We start from the raw sequence: 24,926 nt of genomic DNA, 5'->3' as shown, positions 1-24,926 counted from the left end.
AATGGGAATTCCAGAACAGTTAATTGTGCTCATGAGGAACCTGTATGTAGACCGAGAGGCAGTTATTCAGACAGAGCAAGGGGATACTGCAGGGTTTAAAATCGGGAAAGGTGTGCCTCAGGGTTGTATCCTTTCACCATACTTATTCAATCTGTATGCTGAGCAAATAATCTGAGAAGCTGGACTATATGGAGATGAATGGGGCATCAGGATTGGTGGGAGACTCATTAACAACCTGCGATATGCAGATGACACAACCTTGCTTGCTGAAAGCAAAGAGGACTTGAAGCATTTACTGATGAAGATCAAAGACCACAGCCTTCAGTATGGATTACACCTCAGTGTAAAGAAAACAAAAATCCTCACAACTGGACCAATAAGCAACATTATGATGGACAAAGAAAAGACCGGAATTGTCAAGGATTTCATTTTACTTGGATCCACAATCAACACCCATGGAAGCAGCAGTCAGGAAATCAAATGACATATTGCATTGGGCAAATCTGCTGCAAAAGACCTTTTTAAAGGGTTAAAAAGCAGAGACTTCACTTTGAGGACTAAGTTGCTCCTGACCGAAGGCATAGTGTTTTCAATCGCCTCATATGCATGCAAAAGCTGGACAATGAATAAGGAAGACCGAAGAATTGATGCACGTGAATTATGGTGTCGGTGAAGAATGACCAAGTCTGTCTTGACAGAAGTACAGCCAGAGTGCTCCTTGGAAGTGAGGATGTCAAGGCTTCATCTCATGTACTTTGGACATGTTTTCAGGAGGAACTAGTCTCTGGAGAAGGACATCATACTCGGTAAAGGAGAGGATCAGTGAAAAAGAGGAAGACCCTCAATGAGATGGATTGACACAGTGGCTGCAACAATGGACTCAAACATAGCAATGATTGTGAGGATGGCGCAGGACTGGGCAGTGTTTCCTTCTGTTGCACATATTGTCACTATGAGTTGGAACCAACTTGACATCACCTAACAACAACAACAATAACATCTCAGTGAGATTAGAAGGGATTGTTTGACTCCACATATTTGTAAATTGGTATTTAATTCCTACATATTTACTTACACCGAACCAATTCCTAGGCACTTACACGGTATGTTATTTGGTTCCTTTTGTGCGGTGGGAAATCCAGTTTAGGAAGGTAGGTACTTGGTGTCTTAGTCTCCCGGAGCTGCAGTCACAAAATACCACCAAGTAAGTGGCTTTGAGAACAGAAATGTATTGTTTCACGATTCTAGAGGCTAAAACTCTGAATTTAGGGCTTAGGCAGCGTTTGCTCTAGGTGAAGATCCTTCCTTGTCTCTTTCAGCTTCTGTAGCCTCAGGCATTTCTTGGCATCCTTTGGCTTGTAGGTGGATTCTCACAGCTGTCTTCCTCCTGTGTGTGTGTGATTCTGTTTCCATGGCTGTTCTCCCCTTTTATAAAACACCACTAGGAAAGGATTAGGTTTAGGACCTACCCTACTCAGGTATCACCTCCTTTTAAATTAACTGATTATAAAAAACAAACAAACCTTATTTTCAAACAAGGTCACATTCTCAGGTACAGGGGTTAGGACTTCAATATGTATTTTTGGGGGGGTGGGGGTGGGGGTGGGGCACACAATTCAATCCAGAAGTATAGGTTAGAGTCAAATGGCCACAAAGTAGTGGGACTGGGACTGGGACTGGCACACGAGGGTCTACGTTTTAGGACATGCTTCTTCTACCATACCATTCAAGAGAATTTTTTTCCCCTTACAGTGAAATGTTGCTTTTTGCATTTCTGAGGGATAAGTCAGTTGTGTAACACCAACACATTGCTTAATATCCTGAAGTAAAATTGGGTTGTGTGTCAAACTGTGGATATAATATGAATTAGAAAAATAAATTTTGTTGGGAAAAAGCTACTTTTCCCCTATCTTCTGTGTCCGGCTTCCAAAGAGAAGGACTCAATAGTGGAAGGAATTCTTTGTGAGTGATGAAGGCGAACCTTTGCTGAATTGTGTATGCTTTTCCTCTTCCTTGTCCCTGGGCTGTCTGTGCCATATTTCTTTTTCTGAAATGAATCTCACTTTGATAATGTTTGGAAACGCCTAAACCTACTCAGTGTTTTCCCATCTCAACACATCTGACCTGTCCCCTCAAAAAACATTAAAACAAAGTGTCTGACTGTGGACAGTTAATCGGCACTCTCGTTATACTATAGAAATTTATGATCTCTGGGTCCCTTTGGCCTTCTGAGTCCCAACCTTTTTTCTGTGGCAAGAAATTACAATTTTGGATTTCACATCTGGTTTCCTGCCAAGTTTCTGAACTCTTGGTCTATTTGGAATCTTCCTCGGTTAGGCGGTTCACACCCTCTTCTAAGGCTGTTAGGTTGGTGAATCAGGCTGTCCACAGCCCAGATATGGTAATGGCACCTAGGCTGGCTGTCTTGTGACCACCTTCTCTGTTCACCACCCCCTACTCCTGGCCTGCTCCCAGCACTTTAAATTTGCTTTGCAAGTGAAATCTGGTGAAAAGATGGCTTGGACTCAGGGTAGTCTGAGCTTGGAAGCCAAAGGCAAATGCCGTCTTCAGCGTGCAAGCCCCAAATGTGGATTTAATTGAGGTAAAAGAGGTTTGTTTTGCTGGATTTACAGCTGACTGGGGTTGTGCATTTGAAGTAATGTGGTCTAAAGTATGTGCCCTGAGGGTTGATTAGTCAGGAGAAGTTGAGCAAGGAGAGGTCCATTCTGTGTAATCTTTTCTTGGCAAATACCCACCAAGCTTCAGTCAACACTGGTCCTTGACTGTTATGACTTCTTAAAATTTATAGTGTCATTCTTAAAAAAAAAAAAAAGCTGTTTCATTTTTGATAAAATGTTTGTTAAAAATGTAAATGATCATTGTAAAAAATTTCAAATCACGTAGATACTATTAGTGCTTTCAACAAATATTTATTGAGTGCCTACCATGTCCCAGGAACCATTCAAAACATTGGGGGTACAGCAGTGACCAAACCAAAGTCCCTGTCCACATGGAGCTTACATTTTAACGGAAGGAGTAGACAGAAACCAAAGAAGTTTGTAATATGCCGAGCAGTGCCAAGTGCCGTGAACAAAAATTCCAAAAGAAAAGTATAAGCCATTAAAAATCTCATCAGCAGAGATAACCGTTGTCAACATTTTGTTGACCATCCTTCCAGATACCTCTTTTTGCCTATATACAAATATAGATATAATTTCACATCATTGGGTATCCCTTACATGCTGGTTCGTAACCTGTTTTTTTTCTCATAATATTTCCTGGGCATCTTTTCATGCCAGTATATACAAATTGACATGATTTATTTTCTTTTTTGGCTTTTTTTAATTTGGAAATTTTTAAACATACAGAAAAGTAGAGAGAATGGTATAATGATCACATTTACTCATCTCTTAGATTTAACAACTGTCAACATTTTGCCATATTTGCTTCATCTATTTTGGGGAGGAAAGGGCTTAAGTATGTTAAAGTAAATTACAGCCAGCACGGCATCTCACTCCTAAATACTTTAGGATGCATTTCTAAATTATTAAATAAGGACATTTTCCTACATCACAACAATACCATTATCATATCTAACAAGATTAACGATAATTCCTCTGACTTGATTTTCAGTCGCTGCCTAGTATCCAGTGTATGGATATAACCTAATGTTCCTAATCAGATCCCTGTTGATGGACATTGAGAATCTTTCCATTTTTCACTAAGGCAAACTACACTGGGATAAACTTTCTTACACACACGCCGTTTTACCCTACAAATGTGCTTTTACTACCCGATGAAATTATGGCTGCTCACACACTACAGGGGAGGTCAGTACAACTGGACTAAACCAAAGCTAAGAAGTTTCCTCAAGACAATCAAATACTTTGAGAGACAGAGTAGCAAGGGTAGGTGTCTGGGGACCATGCTTTCAGGGGACATCTAGGTTAATCGGCATAACAAAGCTTATTAAGAAAATGTTCTGCATCCTACTTTGGTGAGTGGCTTTTGGGGTCTTAAAAGCCTGCAAGCGGCCATGTAAGATGCATCAATTGGTACCAACCCACCTGGAGTAAAGGAGAATGAAGAACACCAAAGACACAAGGAAAGTATTAGTCCAAGAGACAGAAAGGGCCACATAAACCAGAGACTTCATCAGCCTGAGACCAGAAGAACTAGATGGTGCCCGGCTACCACCAATGACTGTCCTGACAGGGAACACAACAGAGAGTCTCTGATGGAGCAGCAGAAAGATGGGGTGCAGAACTCAAATTCTAGTAAGGAGACCAGACTTAGTGGTCTGACTGAGACTGGAGGTACCCTGGAAAGCATGGCCCCTGGACTCTCTATCAGCCTAGAACTAAAACAATTTCTGAGGCCAACTCTTCAAACAGGGATTAGACTGGACTGTGGGACGTAAAGTGATTCTCATGAAGAGTGTGCCTCTTAGTCAAGTAGATACTAGAGACCAAAGGGGCAGCTTCTGTCCAGAGGTGCAATGGGAAGTCAGAGAGGGTTAGGAGTTGGTCGAATGGACATGGGGAGTCAGGGGCGGAAAGGAGGAGTATGCTGTCGCAGAATGGGGTGAACAATTAGGGTCACATAACAATGTATGTATAAAATTTTGTATGGGAGACTAACTTGAAATGTAAACTTCAAATAACTACAACAATAAAATAAAATGAAATAAGAAAAAAATTATGGCTGCTGTTCCTGGCAGGGAGCTGTGAAATCCAATCCAAGGATAAATACCTGCTGGTTCATAACCTGTTTTTTTAATGAACTACACTTCCTTTAGTGAAGTATAACACATCTCAGCCCCGGATGCAGTCAGTGCTGCTTTGCTATGAATTGTGTGCCAAAGGAGAAGTCTGGTGTTACCTGATTCTTCCAGCAAAGATGAGGGCCTGCTCCCAACTCTCCAAGGCCGGAGGTCGTAATGGCGGAGTATTCATCAAAACTCTTGATGGCAAGTGACAGAAACTCAATTTGAATTCACTTAGGAAAAAAAAGGATTCCTAGGAAGGGCTGAACAACCCAAACAAGTAAAGAATGAGGACTAGAGGAAAACCAAAGGCGGCCTTGGCAACGTCTCCCCTTAGCACGTGGCTTGACTCACCCTGAGGTTTAGAGGATGGAGGAGGAAGGGTAAAGGGACCAGAGAAGAGAACTAAAGAGGGCTGTATGGGACTACAACCTATGTTTTGTGTAATCTGAAGTTCTCCACAATCGCAAGTGCCATCCCATAGCTGATTTGAGCTTTTATAGAAGCCCCCAGGCAGGTCGAGGGAGTACAGAAATTACACAAGTCTGGGGAGGACCTTGTGCACTGAGGTGTGGGCCTTCGACCCTTGGGTAAGCTCATCACTAGTGAGTAAAAGAAACACTTGCTCTCTTTTTTCTTCTTTCTCTCAAAAAAATACACTTTCTTGTTTATGAAACCTGTTTCATGAGAAAGGAATAGGGGCCTTTAACATTGGGGCACTTTTCAAGCTAAAAGAACTGATGAAAAAATTCAAGCCTCAAATTGCAATTTTTAAGGATTCTATGTAGCAAATATTGAATGACGCAGGAAGCATCAAAAGCAGATGGAAGAATATACAGAGTCACTGCACCAAAAAGAACTGGTCGACATTCAATCATTTCAGGAGGTAGCACATGATCAAGAACCGAAGGTACTAAAGAAAGAGGTCCAAGCTGCACTGAAGGCATTGGTGAAAAAACAAGGCTCCGGGAATTGACAGAATACCAACTGAGACGTTTCAAGAAACAGATGCAGCACTGAAGGTGCTTACTCGTCTATGCCAGGAACTTTGGAAGACAGCTGCTTGGCCAACCAGCTGGAAGAGATCCATGTTTGTGCCCATTCCAAAGAAAGGTGATCCGACAGAATGTCCGAAATTATCAAACAATATCATTAATATCACACGCAGGTAAAACTTTGGTGAGAATCATTCAAAAGTTATTGCAACAGTATATTGACAGGGAACTGCCAGAAATTCAAGCCAGATTCAGAAGAGGACGTGGAATCAGGGATATCATTGCTGATGTCAGATGGATATTGGCTGAAAGCAGAGAATACCAGAAAGATGTTTACCTGTGTTTTATTGACTATGCAAAGACATTCAACTGTGTGGATCATAACAAATTATGGATAACATTGCGAAGAATGGGAATTCCAAAGCACTTAATTGTACTCATGAGGAAACTGTACTTAGACCAAGAGGCAGTCGTTAAAACAGAACAAGGAGATATTGCGTGGTTTAAAGTCAAGAAAGGTGTGCCTCAGGGTTGTATCCTTTCACCATACTTATTCAATCTGTATGCTGAGCAAATACTCTGAGAAGCTGGACTATATGAAGAAGAATGGGGCATCAGGATTGGAGGAAGACTCATTAACAACCTGCGATATGCAGATGACACAACCTTGCTTGCTGAAAGCAGACAGGACTTGAAGCATTTACTGATGAAGATTAAAGACCACAGCCTTCAGTATGGATTACACCTCAACAGAAAGAAAACAAAAATCCTCACAACTGGACCAATAAGCAACATCATGATAAACAGAGAAAAGATTGAGGTTGTCAAGGATTTCATTCTACTTGGATCCACAATCAACACCCATGTATGCAGCAATCAAGAAATCAAATGACGCATTGCACTGGGCAAATCTGCTGAAAAGACGTCTTTAAAGTGTTGAAAAGCAAAGACGTCACTCTGAGGACTAAGGTGCACCTGACCCAGGTCATGGTGTTTTCAATCGCCTCATATGCATGTGAAAGCCGGACAATAAATAAGGAAGACCATAGAAGAATGGATGCCTTTGAATTGTGGTGTTGGTGAAGAATATTGAATATACTATGGACTGCCAGAAGAATGAACAAATTCATCTTGGAAGAAGCACAGCCAGAATGCTCCTTAGAAGCAAGGATGGCAAGACTTTGTCTCACATACTTTTGTAGTGTTATCAGGAGAGATCAGTCCCTGGAGAAGGACATCATGCTTGGTAAAGTAGAGGATCAGTGAAACAGAGCAAGACCCTCAACGAGATGGATTGACACAGGGGCTGCAACAATGGGCTCAAGCATAACAACAATCGTGAAGATGGCGCAGGATTGGGCAGCGTTTCGTTCTATTGTACATAGGGTGGCTATGAGTCAGAACCAACTCGTCGGCACCTAACAACAACAATAGTCCCCGGAAAAGGACATCATGCTTGGTAAAGCAGAGGGTCAGCGAAAAAGAGGAAGACCCTCGACAAGATGGATTGACACAGTGGCTGGCACAATGGGCTCAAACATAACAATGATTGTGAGGATGGCACAGGATGGGCTGTTGTTCTGTTGCACATAGAGTCTCTGTGAGTTGGAACTGACTTGACGACACCTAACAACAACAACAGTGTTGGGGTTAGGGTTGGGCACATCAAACTTTGCATCAGAGTCCAATTTTTCCTGTGTGGCCATTGTGCCTAAGAACAAAAGAAACAGAGGTTTTGGAATTACAAATATTTCATGTTGTTATGGATTAAATTGTGTCCTCCGCCCCCCAGCCAAAATATGTGTTGAAGTCCTAACCCCTGTACCTGTGGATGTGATCCTGTTTAGAGATAGGGATTTTCTTTTGTTATGTTAATGATGTCATACCAGATTAGGGTGGGCCTTAAATTTAATCACTTTTGAGTTATATAAAGAGCAGAATGAAAAAAACAAACCTATTGTTATCAAGTTGATTCCAACTTAGGGTGACCCCATGCAGTCAGAGTAAAATTGTACTCCATAGTGTTTTCAAGGCTATGACCTTTCAGAAGCAGATCACCAGGCCTTTCTTCTAAGATGCCTCTGGGTACGTTCAAACTACCAATCTTTTGGTTTTAGTTGATCGTTTAACTGTGCCACCCAGGGAGTCTTTGTATGTATAAGTACATTTTATTTATCCATTCATAAATTAACAGACATTTGAGTTGTTTTCAATTTTTTATTATGAATACTGATCCTATAATTGTTTGTGTACAAGTTTCTGTGCGGGTACGTTTTTCTTTCTCTTGGGTATATACCTAAGAGTGGAGTTGCTAGGTCATTTTGTAATTTTATGTTTAACCTTTTGACAGACTGCCAGGCTGTTTTCCAAAACAGCTGCACCAGTTTACAATCCCACCAGCAGCGTATCAGGGTTCCAATTTCTCCACATCTTTACCAAAACTTTTTATATTTTTTAGCCTTCCCAGTGGAATGTGAAGTGGTATCTCACTGTGGTTTTGATTTGCATTTCCCTGATTGCTAATGACGTTGAGCATCTTTTCAAGTGTTTACTGTCCATTAGCATCTTCTTTGGAAAAATGTCTATTCAAATCATTTGCCATGTTGTCTTTTCATTACTGAGGTGTAAGAATTCCTTATATAGTCTAGATACTAATTGCTTATCAGGTATATGTTTTGCAAATATTTTCCCTCATTCTGTGAATTGTCGCTTCACTTTCTTGGTAGTGTCCTTTGACACACACAAGTCTTTAATTTTGATAAAGTCCAATTTATCTTTCCTTTTGTGGATTCTGCTGTAAGTGCTATATCTAAGAAACCATTGCTTAATCCAAGGTCATGTTCTCTTTTAAGAGTTTTATATCTTTAGGTCTTAGATTTAAGTTCTATGATCCTTTTCTTTTTTTTTTTTTTTAATATGGTGTGAGATAGGAGGTCCAACATTGTTCTTTTTACACTGTATTGAACTGCTTTTCGTTCTTTTCAAATAGTATCCTAGAGCAAAACAGACTCTGTTAAAGTGAAACAAAGAGATTTATTGAAAACGTAAGAGACATTCAGATGGGGAGATGTTATCCCACACAGAGTAAAAATTAACAATTCCAAGGGGTGGCTGCTTCCCAGGGATAGATATAGGGCAGAAACCAGGAACTAGGTTACAATATTCTGATTGGAAGTTGCAACATCAGGAGGTAGGACAACTTGAGGTAGGTGCGCTTTACAGTGATTGGTTGGAAATCTGAATGTGGGTTATTTGGATTGGTTAGTTTGAATACGTGACTAAAGGGATTTTACAGGGCAGTTACAAGGTAATTATCTTAAACATTTCCTGAGGGCTGCTGAGGGGACTTGGATAAGGATCTTGTGTCAAGACCGTTCCTTAAGAACATTAAAAAAATTATTTTGTTAAGTACTTAAGTCTGCCTAAGGGTTTGGCACGACTCAAAATGAGACGCAGCAGTTGCAAACATCCATCAATAATCGGAATGTGAAATGTTTGAAGTATGAATCTAGGAAAATTGGAAGTTGTCGAAAATGAAATGGAATGCATAAAGATCAATATCCTAGCCATAAGTGAGCTGAAATGGACTGGTATTGGCCATGTTGAATCGGACAATCATATGGTCTACTATATCGGAAATGACACTTGAAGAGAAATGGTGTTGATTGATCGTCAAAAAGAACATTTCAAGATCCATCCTGAAGTACAATGCTGTCAGTGATAGGATAATATCCATACGCCTACAAGGAAGACGAGTTAATATGACTTCTACTCAAATTTATGCACCAACTACTAAGGCCAAAGATGCGAAGAAATTGAAAATTTTTACCAACTTCTGCAGTCTGAAATTGATCAAACATGCAATTAAGATGCACTGATAATTACTGGTGATTGGAATGTGAAAGTTGGAAACAAAGAAGGATCTGTAGTTGGAAAATACGGCCTTGGTGATAGAAATGATGCCGGAGATCGCATGACAGAATTTTGCAAGACCAACAACTTATTTGTTGCAAATACCTTTTTTCAACAACATAAATGGTGACTATACATGTCGACCTCCCTGGATGGAATACACCAGAATCAAATCAACTATATCTGTGGAAAGAGACAATGGAGAAGCTCAATATCATCAGTCAGAACAAGGCCCGGAGTCAATTGCAGAACAGACCATCAACTGCTCATAGCCAAGTTCAAGTTGAAGCTGAAGAAAATTAAAACAAGTCCACAAGAGCCAAACTATGACCTTGAGTATATCCCACCTGAACTTAGGGACCATTACAAGAACAGATTTGACACGTTGAACACTAATGACCAAAGACCAGATGAGTTATGGGATGACATCATACATAAAGAAAGCAAAAGATCGTTAAAAAGACAGGAAAGAAAGAACAGAACAAAATGGCTGGCAGAAGAGACTCTGAAACCTGCTCTTGAACATAGAGTAGCTAGAGCAATTGGAAGAAATGATGAAGCAAAAAAGCTGAACAGAAGATTTCAAGGTGAAAGAACTGAAGAAAAAATTTAAGCGAGTTGCAGTACTGAAGGATTCTATGGGCAAAATACTGAACGATGCAGGAAGCATCAAAAGAAGAGGGAAAGAATACACAGTCACTGTACCAAAAGGAATCGGTCAACGTTCAACCATTTCAGGAAGTAGCATATGATCAAGAACCAATGGTATTGAAGGAATAAGTCCAAGCTGCACTGAAAGCATTGGTGAAAAACAAGGCTCCAGAAACTGACGGAATACTAATTGAGATGTTTCAACAAACGCATGTAATGCTGGAAGCACTCACTCATTTATACAAAGAAATCTGGAAAACAGCTACCTGGCCAACCGACTAGAAGAGATCCATATTTGCTTCCATTCCAAAGAAATGTGATCCAACAGAATGTCTGAAATTATCAAACGATATCATTAATATCACATGCAAATAAAATTTTGCGGAAGATAATTCCAAAACGGTTGCAGCAGTACATCGACAAGGAATTGCCAGAAATTTAAGCTGGATTCAGAAGACGTGGAATGACGGATATCATTGCTGATGATAGATGGATCTTAGCTGAAAGCAGAGAATACGAGAAAGATGTTTACCTGTGTTTTATTGACTATGCAAAGGCATTCAACTGTATGGATCATAACAAATTATGGATAACTATTTCGATGAATGGGAATTCCAGAACACTTAATCATGAGTTCAGAACATCCAGGGCGGTAGAATGAAAGACCCCTTTTGGGTGTAAGAGCTTGGGATTGTAGACATTTTGCATTATTTCAATGAGGCACCTATTTCAGGTTTGTATAATAGTTAATTGATTACGCGTCTGTCTCCTCCAGTAGAGTCAGCGCAAGAACAGTGACTGAAGTCATCTTTGGGTCTCCAATACAGTGAACACTCTGCGTATGGTTGAATTGACTAGCCTGGTTCGTAAGGCCAGAAGATTCTCTGAAGAGGGATAGGGAAGTCGGAATGGGGAGTAAAGACACAAGCTACGATGCGAAGAAGGGAAGAGCAGCTCGGGGATGGGCCACAAATCGGTCCTAAAGCTCCACCCGGACACAAGAAAGGAAGACAAGTGAACCTAACACTTCCTCACCGAGTCCTGGCACAGCAGGGTCACTTCCGGAAAGGGCGGGGAAACACGGAGGAGGCGTGGCGGGGAGGAGGCCGTTTGCAGAGCACCGGGCGGAAGTGTGCCAAAGGTAGCTGTGCAGCCGCTTCCGGTCCGGGTAAACGCGGCTGAGGTCCTGTGTGTGGTTTGTCTCGTGGGATTAGACTTCTGAGAGAAAGACAGTGGGCGAGGAGGCGAGCATCAGCGTCTGGACCCAGAAGTCTGGAGCCTAGTGGAAGGATCGGAAAAAAGGGCAGGAACCTGAATACGACCTGACCGCTGTTTCCGAGGGGGCAACTTCCACGCAGAACCCCTCTGCCCTGGTAACGGCCAAAAAGGAGGAGATGGCGCCAGTTAGGGAGCGGCCGTGGCCGAGGCAGTGAGGAAGCGCAAAGGCGGAGCAACCGGAGAAGCCTCGGGAGAGGAGCCAGAGCCATCGCTGCCACCACTGCCACCACCACCATGGAAGGAGCGAAGCCGACTTTGCAGCTCGTGTATCAGGCAGTTCAGGCGCTTTACCACGACCCAGATCCCAGCGGAAAGGAGCGCGCCTCGTTTTGGCTTGGGGAGCTGCAGCGTTCGGTGAGGGGCCCGAAGAGGCCGTTCTGCCCCGCGGGGCAGAGGCGGAACGAGACCTAGGCTCGAGGAGGCAGCCTCAGCCCGGCTTTTGGCCTCGTGAGGTCCTCCTTGGGGAGGAGCTGCTGCCGCGGGGTGGGGCTGAGAAACTGCATATATGCCCTTTTCGGAAACTAGTCGCAACTGCTTGGTCGCGAACTGGCCCTTTTCCCAACCCGTAGAATCTGATTTGTAAATCCTATACTTTTCGCTTGTGGCATCGATCTAGTCCGTTTAAGTTTTACTCTTGATACTACTTTTTAGGCCCAGCTCTTCCGTTTCGTCTTCCTTCAACTCAATCCCATTCTTTGTCCACCTTCCACTTAAGAACGCTTTATCCGTGTTCCTTCCCCCCGTTTCCAGGTGTTGCATCTGGCAATTTCTGCCTAGTCGTAACCTTACTCACGTCACTATTCCTCGCCGATTCTCACTCTAGTTTGTTTGAGCTCATTATTCTCGAAACTTCTCAGGTTTCTAGGTGAGTTTCCCATGTGTTTTGGGGTGTAACATAGTGTAAAGAAAAAAGTATCAATTTTGGTTTCAGAAAATCTGGAATTTTCATTTTTCTGCATGTGGGTTTTCTGCTTTTGTCACTTTCCTGACTTCCAGTTTTTTGTATTAAGATGGGTGTCATCGGTTCCATAGAACTGTTGTGAGCGTCCTGTGAAGTGTTTGAGAAAAGCCGCTTGTTACCTATAATTACAAACTATCATACCTATCTGTTGAATTAGTTCAGCATTCTTTGATTCACCTATTTTATGCTCCCCCCTCCAATTTTCACACTCACCTTCGCTGTGCTTTATTTCTGTGTGAGTGTGTGAATACTTGGTGATCTTGCTGACTTAGGTCCTTTAAGTAGGATTTAGTTTACAAATTGGAAAGTACTTTGGAAACTGAAAAGGCTTATACAAACTGACAAAATACCCACCTTATCTTTCTTATTTTTGCATTTTATAGTCCCAAGCATAGTTTTAAAAGAAATTCCGTCTTCCTTTTTTTAAACAAAAGCTAAAGATGGCTGCAAGTGCATAGTAAATATTTTAAAATTTTCAGTTTTGAATATTGCACTTTTTGAAAATTGTAAAAAATATAGATTACGAAAACATTTGTCAATTCAGCATTTGTCAGTTGTTACACTTAGTTTTTAAAATTGGGACCCAAATACTGGTTTACTTGGTGGGAAGATAAGACTCACTTTAAGTTACATAAAATCATTCATGTTATGCTCTCATTTAGTATTTTAGTCTGTTTCTGTGATTTGGGGAGTCACATGTCCCTGATTATCTTATAGTTTCCTAAAGTATAAATAGCAGTAATGCTACATCATACTACAAAAGCCAGCATTTCCCTTCTAAGTCTGCTTATCCTGTGTGTATGTAAGTCAGTACTTGAGTGCTTAGCATGTACTAGCACTGTTCTTGGCCTTGGTATATGGAAGTGTGCCAGACAAAAATCCTTGCTTACCACGAGCGTAGTTGTGATTAAATGAGTTAATAACGTACAAAGAACTTAGAAAAGTTCTTGACACATAGAGCTCGAATATGTTGTTATTTAAATGTTAGTCACTTTTCTCTATTTTCCACACTCTCTGCTACAACCTATTATCATCATCACTATTGTTAATCGTCAAAATCTCAACAGAAGCAGATGGCACATTTGGAGTAGAATAATTACAGAAGGGTTTCTTTTACAAGGGTACTATTTATAAAGATGTGGATATAATGGTACCACAAGAAATGGTGTGGTAACCTGTAGCCAAACTGTTAACATCTTCTGTCTGAAGAGGGGCTAGGAGACAGAGTGTTTACTCAGACTTGAAGAAAGAGTATGATGTTTGCTGCCTTGAGAGGAATGCTGACTTTTCATTTGAAGGGACACAGCCAGTTTGAGGTGACCTTTTAGGGAGGAAGCTGGAGGACTAAATATCTTGACCTCATTTTCTTCCGGTTTCCTGCTGGGACTCCTCACTGGCCATACCTAACCAGAAGCCAGGGGACATGAGAACCTGTTGATACAGTCCATAGAGGCCAGCCTACTAGGGCAGAAAACATGGTAAGAAAGGTGAAAAAGTGGACCTGGAAAATATCCAGCACAATCACACATCATCAATGTCCATCCCTCATTTGATGAATAATTGAGAAGCAAACTTCTGCCCCTTCTCTACCATTGTCTTTCTGTTGGTCTGCTTTTTTGGGGCCAGTTTTTCCCCGAGAAGAATCTTTAAATTATCTGCCTGGGAGTTATAAGCTAGACTGCCAGTGTTCTCAGGGCCAGGTTGGGAAATGAGCTTAGAGTGGATCTCACCAATAAATATGTAGGCTTTAATTTAATCTCCGGTTTTCAGTATTATACTTTTATCCTTAGCTGAATCTGTTGTCCAAGAGTCCAACCAATCAAAAACCAAACCTACTGCCGTTGAGTCAATTCCGACTCATAGCGACCCTGTAGGACAGAGTGTAACTGCCCCATTGGGTTTCAGAGGAGTGGGTGGTGGATTTGAACTGCCGACCTTTTGGTTAGCAGCCAAGCTTTTAACCACTGTGCCACCAGGGCTCTGTACAAGAGTCCAAAGTCCTATTTCAATCCTTCCAAAGTAGACCCTGAGTCTTCTGTGATGGTGGGAAGATAGTAGCCTTGCCACTCACTCAGGAGGGAATCTAGGAGTCTTAACGGCTTCTTACACAGATTTTCAGCGCATCCCTTTGTTTTTAGCTTCACCTGTGCATCTACCTTCAGCTGTACTTGGTGCTTCCAATTCCTGAGCCTTTCTGGGATTTTGTAATATGAATCAAGCTACCCCTTGGCTTCCCCATTCTCATCCCATCTTCTCCTTCCCCACGAGTCAAGCCTTCTCAGATCTGCTAAGACAGTCGACACTTATCCATTAGCTTTCCAGTCTCCATAGTTTTGTTGGTATTTGTCATCTGTTTCTATTGTCTTTGTCTTTGTGGATTCCCATCTTTATTATTATTTTATTTACTGTCATTTTAGTGGATTTTTGGAAGGACCCTGAGGCAAACAGTTGTGTTCAGTCAGCCCCCCTCCCAGAAAAAAACAAAACAAAAACAAAACCCAAACCCATTGCTCTTGAGTCGATTCTGACTCTTAGCAACCCTATAGGACAGAGTAGAACTGCCCCACACAGTTTCCAAGGCTGTAATCTTTACAGAAGCAGGCTGCCACATTTTTCTCCTGCAGAGTTGCTGGTGGGTTCGAACCGCCAAGCTTTTGGTTGGCAGCTGAATGCTTTAACCACTCTCCACTAGGGCTCTGTTAAACAGAAGACCCTTTACTCTTGAATTTCATCAAAACCTGAATCCATTGACTGTCTCCTTTATTTTTTTTCTTTATTGGGTCATCCTGTCTTCTCTCCTTATCCAATTTGGATCCCAAAGTCTATCATTCCAATCACTTTCCTAGATATACCATAAACCCTTCCCCTCTGCTTTGGTAAACTTCTGCGTGGGTAAATCCCACTGTTCTGCCTCCTGTGAGACCCAGGTATGCTCTGCATCTCATCTTCTGAATTCTCAGGGACATTAATATTTTGGTTATCTCCTATTTCACCTTGCATCCCCAGACTCCCTTATTGGGTCCTTTTCATCAGCATTCAAGTACCTGTAGTATCTCCCATAGTAAATAAATGCTTTTTTTGGAGGGTGGGGGTGGGGAGAGGGGCACTGCGTTTGTCCAATTTTGTTATTTCTTTGATTTCTTACCTTTGTGCTTTTAACTGTCAACTGTCTTCAAGTGCAGACAGTAACCCATCTTTTAAAAGCCCAGTCTAAATTTCTGCCTTCTTCAAGGTGTCACTGATTCTCTTCAGCTGAAGTCATTTTTCCCCTACTGAACTCCTAGAGCACTTTATTTCATGCGTTTGCCATTTTTTATCTTTTCGAAAATTTGTTTTATCTCCCCTACCGGACTGTAAGATTCTTGTCACATTTATTTGTTTATGTAGTCCTATACCCATAATTGAAGAAACAAACCATGTTTATTAAGAAAGAGAAACTATCAAGATGTCTGGTTCTTAAAAATGTTTGTTGAATGAATACTTGCTTGTAGTCACCTCCAAAGGTCAGTTGACTTAAATTTGTCTAAATCTGTGAATTTCATTTATTTTGCTGTCTCTCTCCACCATATTCATGGATGATTGAAAATAAACAGTATTATTCACCCTTCTGTGACGCTTTGTTTTCAATCTTTCCAACCTTCTGTAAAAAACTTCTGTGAGATAAGTTCATATTGCATACTTGGAAAGAGTCAGGTACAGAAAGGGAGAGGAACTTTTTGATTCGGTAAAGCTTTCTTGAAGTAGTCATTAAATGGCATTTGTAACCAAAAGTCTGGTTTAGTGTAGTAACAAGCATTGCATTTTAATTTTTGTTTGAAACTGGTAAAGAACACAATTTACTTGGTTTGCTGTAAAATCACTCTTTAAAACAGCCATTTTCTGAAGAGTTACTATTAATTAAGTTAAACTTTTTGTCCAGCAAAGTTCTTGGAAACAACCTACAGCTGTGGTTATGCTGTATGTGATAGGCAGACATGATCTAAAAGAAATAAAATTATTTTGAGGCAAATCTTAAAGGATGCCTGTCTAGCAAGGGCCTGTTCTGAACACTTAGTTGTTTCCTTTGTCTGTGGCCAGTAACCAAAATTGGCAGATGTGTAGAAAGCAACGGGAGGAAAGACCATCTCCTTATAGGACTAATGAGTTGGTCGTAACTATGGGTATAGGACTGTGCTACTGAGTTATTTTAAGGCTCTGATTTAAATTATGCTTGGTAAAGTAGAGAGTCAGCAAAAATGAAGAAGACCCTCGACAAGATAGATTGACACAGTGGCTGCAACCGTGGGCTCAAACATAAGGATTGTGAAGATGGCACAGAACCCAGGCAATGTTTTGTTCTGTTGTATGTAGGGTTGCTATGAGTTGGAACCAACTTGGCACCTAAAAGCAACAATTTAAATTACAAAGAGAACACTGCTTTTACAGAGACAATCTGTGGGTTAGAGGTTACCTCAAAAGTTTTATAAAAGCCCAATGTAGAAACTGTAAAGGAATGTTGAAAACCATAAATCAAATGATGGACTAAGTTGGCATGATCATGTTTGGTTTATCACGTCCTTGGGAATTTTCTTTGTCTAAATATCAGATCAGGAAGGTCATGGGTCATGGAATACCAGCTTCACACTTCTTTCTCAGTGCGTTTCCTGTTTGGAATTTCTTGATTCTTTAGCCTAGATTCTTCTAGCCAGTTCTGAAAGCTGGTTTTCTCTAGCAGTTGGAGTCACTGATTTGATTTACCTGAGAATATAGGTGTGGTTTATTCTTACGCCTTAATTCTCTAGTTGAGACCGTGAAAACATCATGTACTTTTAAAGGAAAGCCTCCTAGAAAATAGAAAATATCCCTGTACAGTATCTGTGGATCAGTTAGTTCAATGAACAAATGAATAATGTATGCCTTGTAGTGTGCTAGAAATGGGGTGTATAAGTAAATAATAAAAATCAAAGGCTTTTCTCCCAAAGAGCTTACAAGTTTAGCTGCATCATCCATATGGTAGCCACTAGCCATATGTACCTGTTTAAATTTAAATTCATTAAAATTAAAGTTAAAAATAATTTCCTCAGTAGCACTAGCCATATTTCAAGTCTTCAATACCAACTTTTGGCTAGTGCTATTACATTGGACAGTGCAGATATAGAACATTTCATGTGTTTGGTGTATTGGAGCCTATGTATGTAAATTTGTTGTGATGGTTTCTGTAGGCATGGTAGTCTGTATTTGGATTAGCTTATTTCTTGTCTTCCCAGGCCTTGAGCCAAAGTTGACTGATGGTTCGATTCTGATGTAAAGTTACTAGAGCTTTGCTACATTTTCTAATTATAACAGTTTTCTTCTAAAGCTTTTCAGACATTTCAGCATTCATGGTAACTATACTGTTATTTATGGGGGAAATGGAAAATCGATTATATAGAATTTTAAAAACAATTTAATTCATAGGAATATGAGATTGCCCAGATTACCTTTTACATTTCTCTAGCTTGCCCCATGGTACTGAAATATTTCTAGAATGTTTACTGTAGACTGTCTTACTGCTGTACAGGTGAAGTCCCAGAGGGAAGCCTTATTTCCCTTTATTGGAAGTTCACAGTACTGCTAAAGGGGATAATTTTGTAGTGTTTGGTATACCAAAAAAAAAAAAAAAAAACCAAACCTGTTGCTGTGGAGTTGGTTCCAACTCACAGTGAACGTATAGGACAGGGTACAACTGCCCCATAGGGTTTCCAAGGAGCGCCTGGTGGATTCGAACTGCCAGCCTTTCGATTAGCAGCCGAACTCTTAACCACTATGCCACCAGGGTTTCTGTTTGACATACAGAGGCCCTTAAAAGTACTGATTTAGCTTTCTTCTTTCTGGTAGAGTTTGCAAAATAAAAATACTGTGAAACAAGTTCTTTTCCTTTCCTTTCTTTTGTTTTTGGTGAGAAGTTTTCTGTTAATGGTGTTTACATTATGGTTTTTACTTAATTTTTCTCAAGCCCACAGCACAGTTTTTGTTGTTTTTCTTTGTTATTCTGTTTCGTTGCTTTATTTTTTATCTCAGCCGTAGTGTAATACCATTTAAACAGATATCCCCAAAGCAGGAGAATATACCCTAAACTAGACTTGAAAATCCTATGTTTTTATAAGCATTCAGAGTTTTCCAACACTTGAATACCTTTCACAATACTTTTAGCTAGACATCTCACAATTTTATAAGTTTGAAAAATTTGAATCTTCAGTGTATGTTAACATATGCTTAATATGGCCAATAAAATTCTCATTCTTCTGATTGATCTGAGTTGTTTTAAAACTTGCTCAGGTAGACAGGAATAGAGACTAGTGATGAAATACATTTCTATATTTTTGACTTTCAAGAATACGAAAATACCCTCCATTTGCTTCAAGTGAAATGGTTTCAAGCTTGACATTTTCTGTTTTTAAATCAGGCCTGTGTAGTATGGCTAGCAAGACCCACAGTTAAGTGATTATCAAGGAATGAATGCATGCTTCAGTTAATCCCAACCCAAGTTGATTTTATGTATCCAAACTTACATTTATCTTTTCTCAGACCTTCTTGGGGTTAACATTCACATAGATAGATGGCCAAGGATTTTAAATATGGATAGGGATTCTTTACATCTTGGCATGCAAAAATTTCAGCAAGGTATCGTGGTACCAGCTTATGCGTGGACAACAGCTACAAAGTTAAGCCAAGATTCGTTTCACAGAGGCTATCATGACATAGGATTGTTTGAAAACATTTGTCCCAGAAGCCCTGAGATTTTGTCTGAAACCAAGGAGAGACCACAGTATGCAGTGCTGCAATTTGGTCTTATTGAGCCTTACTTTGAGAGCAAGGTAGAATGATGCGACTGGGCACTGTGTCTCCAGAGTTGATTGGGAGAGTGCTAGAGAATTTCTCCTGGAATTTGAATACCTTATGATGTTTTAAAGAATAATATTTAATTAGGAATCTCTTCCTTCCTGTTAGGTAAATAATATTTTCCTTTTAAATATCTATTTAATTATTATGGAAATGGTAGTGAAAATGAAAGTTGACTTACATTTGTCTATAAGTGAGGGTTTTTTTGGCGTCAGGAAAAGTTACTTATTGGGTATGTGCTCAACAATAACAAAGTAAATAAAATTTAAAAAAAAAAAAGAAAAGCTACTTAATTTGCATACCAGGATATTTTATGGGCCTGGAAGCTTGTTAGATACTTTATGATTATTTTTCTTTTAAAACTGCATTTGGAAATGGGTGTTGTTTACTTATCACTGCTGTGTTAAAGGTATTACCTCAGTTTCATTTTATCGTGGTTTTTCTACTTCAGGCTGTCTTGCCAAATAGGTTATATTGAAAAAAAATGTTTTTTAGGTAGTCATGGTCTTCTTACGAGTCCCTCAGCTTATATTTTTCTTAAATAAGATCCCTTGAAACCAGTTTTTCCTATCATTGTCTAAGAATGCCATCTAGCAATTTTCTAAAATTTGTAGAATTCTCATGAAGTATTAGATACAAAAACTTAACAGATTACTTTTAAAAAAATTACTTTTTCTATTTCAGATAAATTAGTCTTGGTTCTCTCTTTACCTGTCTCATGAAAATAGTTTCTTCTTGGTTTGAGAAATTCAGATTTTCTAGCTCTATATCATATTGTTTCAGGGCATGTGTCTAAAAAGTTGCTTTGTTTGACTGATTTATAGTTTTTAAGAGTTCTTTTCACTCTGTGCTCTGATGTAGCACCCCCCCCATACTACAAATCTTTGGAAGTCTTTATTTAATAAATATATTATTCATTAACTGACATGTCTAAAAATAGTACAACACTTTTATATTACTCTTAAAGTCTCAATCAAATATTTGTCTTACCAGAATCCCATTTTCTATTTGCCAGAGCTCTTCTGTCCTCAGTGAAGTATTTTAAGTAATTCCGCTTAATTTGAGGAGTTTTTGTGTAGGATTAACCAGCAGTCCTAATCCTCTTCTAGTTCTTGGCAGCTAATGAATCCTTAGGCTCCTATCGGGGTGTGCTTATATTGTTGAGGGCCTGTTCAGTGATTTCATTTGATTCAGCAGTTTTAAAACTGTTGGGGTAGAAGTGAGTCTCGGAGCAACAGTGCACCATTACAGAAGAAAGGGGGAGAGTCTTTTTAGGGTCTGCTGTGAAGTATAATGAAGGATTTAGAGCATGTTAGTGAAAAGATTGCTGGGTTATAGCCTGCCTCATATTCATCACATAGTCATGGAAATAATCTTTTGAAAAGACTCATATAAAGGCCTGTTCTGCTACTGCTTTGTGAAATGGGAGATTGGAATTAGATGCTTAAATGGAAAATGTTCTCTTGTTGCAGCCTCTTTGAAATGTGCTGCTAGTGGGAGCTGCAGCTTCCTCCTGCTGACTGAGCCCCAGGCTTCGGTTGAGATGGTCCTTACTGAAATGTGGAGCTTAGTCCAAGCCTGGATTTCAGTGGGTAGCACCTGGCATCTGTGGCTAGAAAGTCCTATGAAGTGTAAGTGCTTTATTCTCTCCTTGTAAAGAATCTGTCCTCCCTTCCTTCCCCCTCTCCCTTCTCCCTTCTTTCCCTCCCTTTCTTCTTCCCTTCTTTCCTTTCTCCCTCTCACTTGCTTCTGCAGTTTATCACTGGGGAAGAACAGTGAGCAATGTACTGTAGTGTCTAGGGTATCAGGATTTGGTTGCATTTTCTTTATAACTTAGTGACCAAAACAAGATCAACTGCAGGTTACTTTTTGGATGCCAACAATTCTTAAACCTACTTAGAATTTGAAATAAAATCAAAGTATGCTTCCTTACCATTCAGTACTGGCAGTATCATCATGGGTAATTTTTCACTGACGGTTTACTTTAGTAGTTTATGGTATTCAAGTTTACCAGGTTTCTTTAGACGTCACTCTTGTATTTAGTTCTTTTTTTTTTTTTTTAATATTTTAGTTTGTTGTTGAGAATATACACAGCAAAAACATAACACACCAATTCAAGTTTTTATATGTACACTTCAGTGATACTGATTACATTCTTCGAGTGGTGGAACCATTCTCACCCTCCTTTTCAGAGTTGTTCCTCCACCATTAACATAAACTCACTGCCCCCTAAGATTTCCATCTAGTTTTCGAGTTGCTGTTGTCAGTTTGATCCCATGCAGGTAGATCTTAAAAGAGCACCATGCTCAAAGCAGACATTCTTTACTAGTTATGCTAAACTATTGTTTGGTTTTGAGAAGACATCAGGGGATAAATTTGGTTTAAGATTTAAAGATTATTTTAGGGCAGTAGTTTTGGGGGTTCATTCAGCCTCCGTGGCTCCAGAAAGGCTGGATTCCATGAGAATTTGAAATTCTTTTCTGCATTTTCCCCCTTTTGATCAGGATTCCGCTGCAGAATCTTTGATCGAAATGTTTGGTAATGGTAGCTGGGCACCATCCAGTTCTTCTGTTCTCATGGCAAAGGAGGCAGTTGTTCATGGAGGCTGTTAGGCACACATTCCATTTCCTCTTCCTGTTCCTGACTGTCTTTCCTCTGTTGCTCCAGGTGAATAGAGACCAGTTGTTGTGCCTTGGATGGCCACTTGTAAACTCTTAAGACCCCAGGCACTACACAAAGAACTAGGAAGTAGAACATAGGCACTAAGTATTTTATTAGGCCAGTTAACTGGGATATCCCATAAAACCATGACCCTCCAAACCAAGGAACCAAATCCCACAAGGTATTTGTACATAAGCAGCCTCAGCAGCTACTCTTTTTTTTTTTTTTTTTTTTTGGTCATTGTTGTCAATATATGTATCACACAACTTTTGCCAATTCCACTTTTTATAGGTGTACAACTTATTGACAGCAATTACATTAATTGGCTCTGCAGCCCTACTCTTATTGTGATTTTTCCATCACCATAAATGGAACTCAGTACTCTGTAAGTAATAGGCACCCCCCCTTCCCTCTCTTTCCCGCCCCTGATAACCAGTAATAAACTTTGGTCTGTATACCCTTTTGCCTCTTCTTGTCGAAGTGAAATCATACAGTATTTGTCCTGCTGTGACTGATTTATTTCACTCGACGTAATGTCTTCAAGCTCCATTCGGTATTTCGTTCTTATTTCAAAAGATAAATATTTGAAAGGAGAGGCACAGTTGAATAGCTGGTGAGACAGTGTCAGGATAAATAAGGGTGCTTGAAATCAGAAGGGAGATAGTTCTTTTCCTTTGGTTCTACCTAATACATCTGCACAAGGAGTAATTTGGGAATTGTTATACAACCCTATAGGATTATCCTAGGAAATTTATATAGCCATCATCTATGTTTTAGTTTATTTGAAAAACAGCAAACTGGATAATAACATAACAGGCATTAGAAAATGCAAGTTTTATATTTGCTTTAGTTGCATGGGGCTAAGTACTGTTTTCCTATTTCAGAAATAACTGATAATATTTTAAAGTAAGCTCATTCCAGAAAAGACATTCTTTTTTTTTTTTTTTTTTGCATTTTGAGGTTCCCTTCACTCAAATTTTTTTTAATCTTCAGATTTTAGCTTCTCATCACTAAAACAAAATATACATTTAAAACAAAACAAAACTGAGGCTCTGTCCCTGCAAGGCACGTGATGTACAAATGAGGACTCTGAAAATTGTCTCATCCTCTCAGGGCTTCTTTTTTCCTTATCTATGAAGAACTGATTTGCTTGTTTTTTGTTGTCCTCTCTGTAAACGTTTTGGATTCTGTTCTCATAGCTGTCCCCCAATCCACTCTAAATATTTCAGCTACCTAGTAAAAGGATGGGCTTGTGTTTAGGAGAACCAAGAGGTGTTGTAGAGTTAGGAGATGATGGTATCTCGTTTTGCTTCTTATTTAAATTTAATGTATACTTTATTAAAATGCCTGTATGGTCAAAGATTTATCTATGCACTTGGAAGATGCAAAGATAATTAAGGCTATGCTTTATATTTGAAAATCTTACACTCTATTGGAAAATTAAAATCTACTGTAATTACAATATAAAGAAAATTAATGAGTTCTGTAATTGAGCTCTTACAAGAGTTAAGGGTACTGTGGTAGTAAGGTAAAAGGATTCATTTATTCTGCTAGAGACATCTTTTCCAAGTTGGTTATGTTAGATTTATTTAGCTACATAGTAATTCAAACTAAAACTTGATTCTGTTTTGCACCCTGAAATGAGAGTAATTGTGATTCTGTTTGCCAACTCCTTTTTTTTTTTTTTCCCCTTATAGGAGTTAACATAGCTATTAGTACATCCCGTGTTAGCATTTAAAATAAGCCTATCTGGAAGATTTTTTGGACTTCTGTAGAATGCAGAACTCAGCATGAGAACTGTTAAATTAGGTTATGCAGAAGTTGTGACAGCAGCCTCGTTAGGGGCCTATTAATGGAAACATTTGCATTCATCATAGTTTTGAAAATGCCCAATCTTTGGTTGAATAATTTAGAGGTGTCCACTATAACTAGCTGAACAAAGTTTAAGGAAAAATTATTTATTTAAAAAATCAGGGTAAAATTTTCAGAATAAAAGGAGAATGAGGTATTCTTAGAGGTAGGTAGTATGTAGATCTTATTTCCCTGTAGATCTAGGTGTTTTTGTTTAGGATTGGGATATCTTTCTCCCTCAATTTATTCTGATTCATGTTTTTACCCTGGTTTGAGTTAAAACATCCTCTAATGAAGTGTTCTGTCTCATCATATGGTTCCTTCCCTTTCCTGTTTTACCCATATCACCATCTTCTAATTTTTATAAATAGCCATCACTCTTTTTCTTTTAGACTCCAAAATTTATGTCTATAGTTTAATATCTCTTTTTCCTTGAGCAGTGTTTCCAGACTCTGCATGAACTTAGGAGTATCAGGAGTATATATAACCGCTTTGTTCTAGTCTACCATTTCCTAGCTTTTTTTTTTTTTTTTTTTGCCACGGGGCAAGTTATTTCACCTTTTAGTACTTTATTTTCCCTAGGATTAAAATATAGAAGAGGTTTAAAGAGCATAAATATACACCGTACAAGTAAATGTGGTATTTCTTTGGTATATATGTAATACTCCTATAATTGAGTCTATTACAGCTGTAAAGCTGGATCAAAAAAGAGATTTTCGCCCTACTATTCAGTTTTTAAACTAATGATATTAGCGAGAGTTCTTTGAAAATTACAAAATACTAGACAAATTGGTAGAGGTGGTGCTAGTAATGACCATTGTTACTATTTCTAATATTCTGAGCTAAATTGTTTTCTTAGTCCTCATATTACTTTGCATCTCTGGTATTTGGCATTTATAGTCAGCTACTCTGCAGAACTTTCCTACTTTGGCTTTTTTTTTTTTTTTTTTTAATTGTATTAACTCATAAAAAATGTTTTCAAATTGCTCTA

At 39.4% G+C, this 24,926-nt stretch overlaps 1 protein-coding gene across 4 annotated transcripts in view; it reads left to right on the top strand.

Annotated features, from left to right (window-relative positions):
- The first annotated feature begins 11,436 nt into the window (after window positions 1–11,436).
- TNPO3 (transportin 3) overlaps window positions 11,437–24,926 on the top strand; it is an 89,750-nt gene continuing 76,260 nt past the window's right edge. Inside the window, exons 1-2 of one of the 4 annotated variants that reach the window (XM_004382656.2) lie at window positions 11,437–11,955; window positions 20,896–21,054. Coding sequence is in view for 3 of the 4 variants with exons in the window: in XM_004382654.2 (XP_004382711.1) it covers window positions 11,836–11,955 (120 nt within the window). In the remaining variant the exon portion in view is untranslated. The remainder of the gene's footprint in view (window positions 11,956–20,895; window positions 21,055–24,926) is intronic. The other 3 variants (XM_004382654.2, XM_023737095.1, XM_023737092.1) reach the window with 3 other exon arrangements.

The sequence above is a fragment of the Trichechus manatus genome, unplaced genomic scaffold, assembly GCF_000243295.1.
Source record: "Trichechus manatus latirostris isolate Lorelei unplaced genomic scaffold, TriManLat1.0 scaffold00097, whole genome shotgun sequence".
In the NCBI taxonomy this organism is placed as follows: Eukaryota; Metazoa; Chordata; class Mammalia; order Sirenia; family Trichechidae; genus Trichechus; species Trichechus manatus.
The sequence above is the reverse complement of the archived record's forward strand: the minus strand, read 5'-3'. Positions and strand labels throughout refer to the sequence as shown.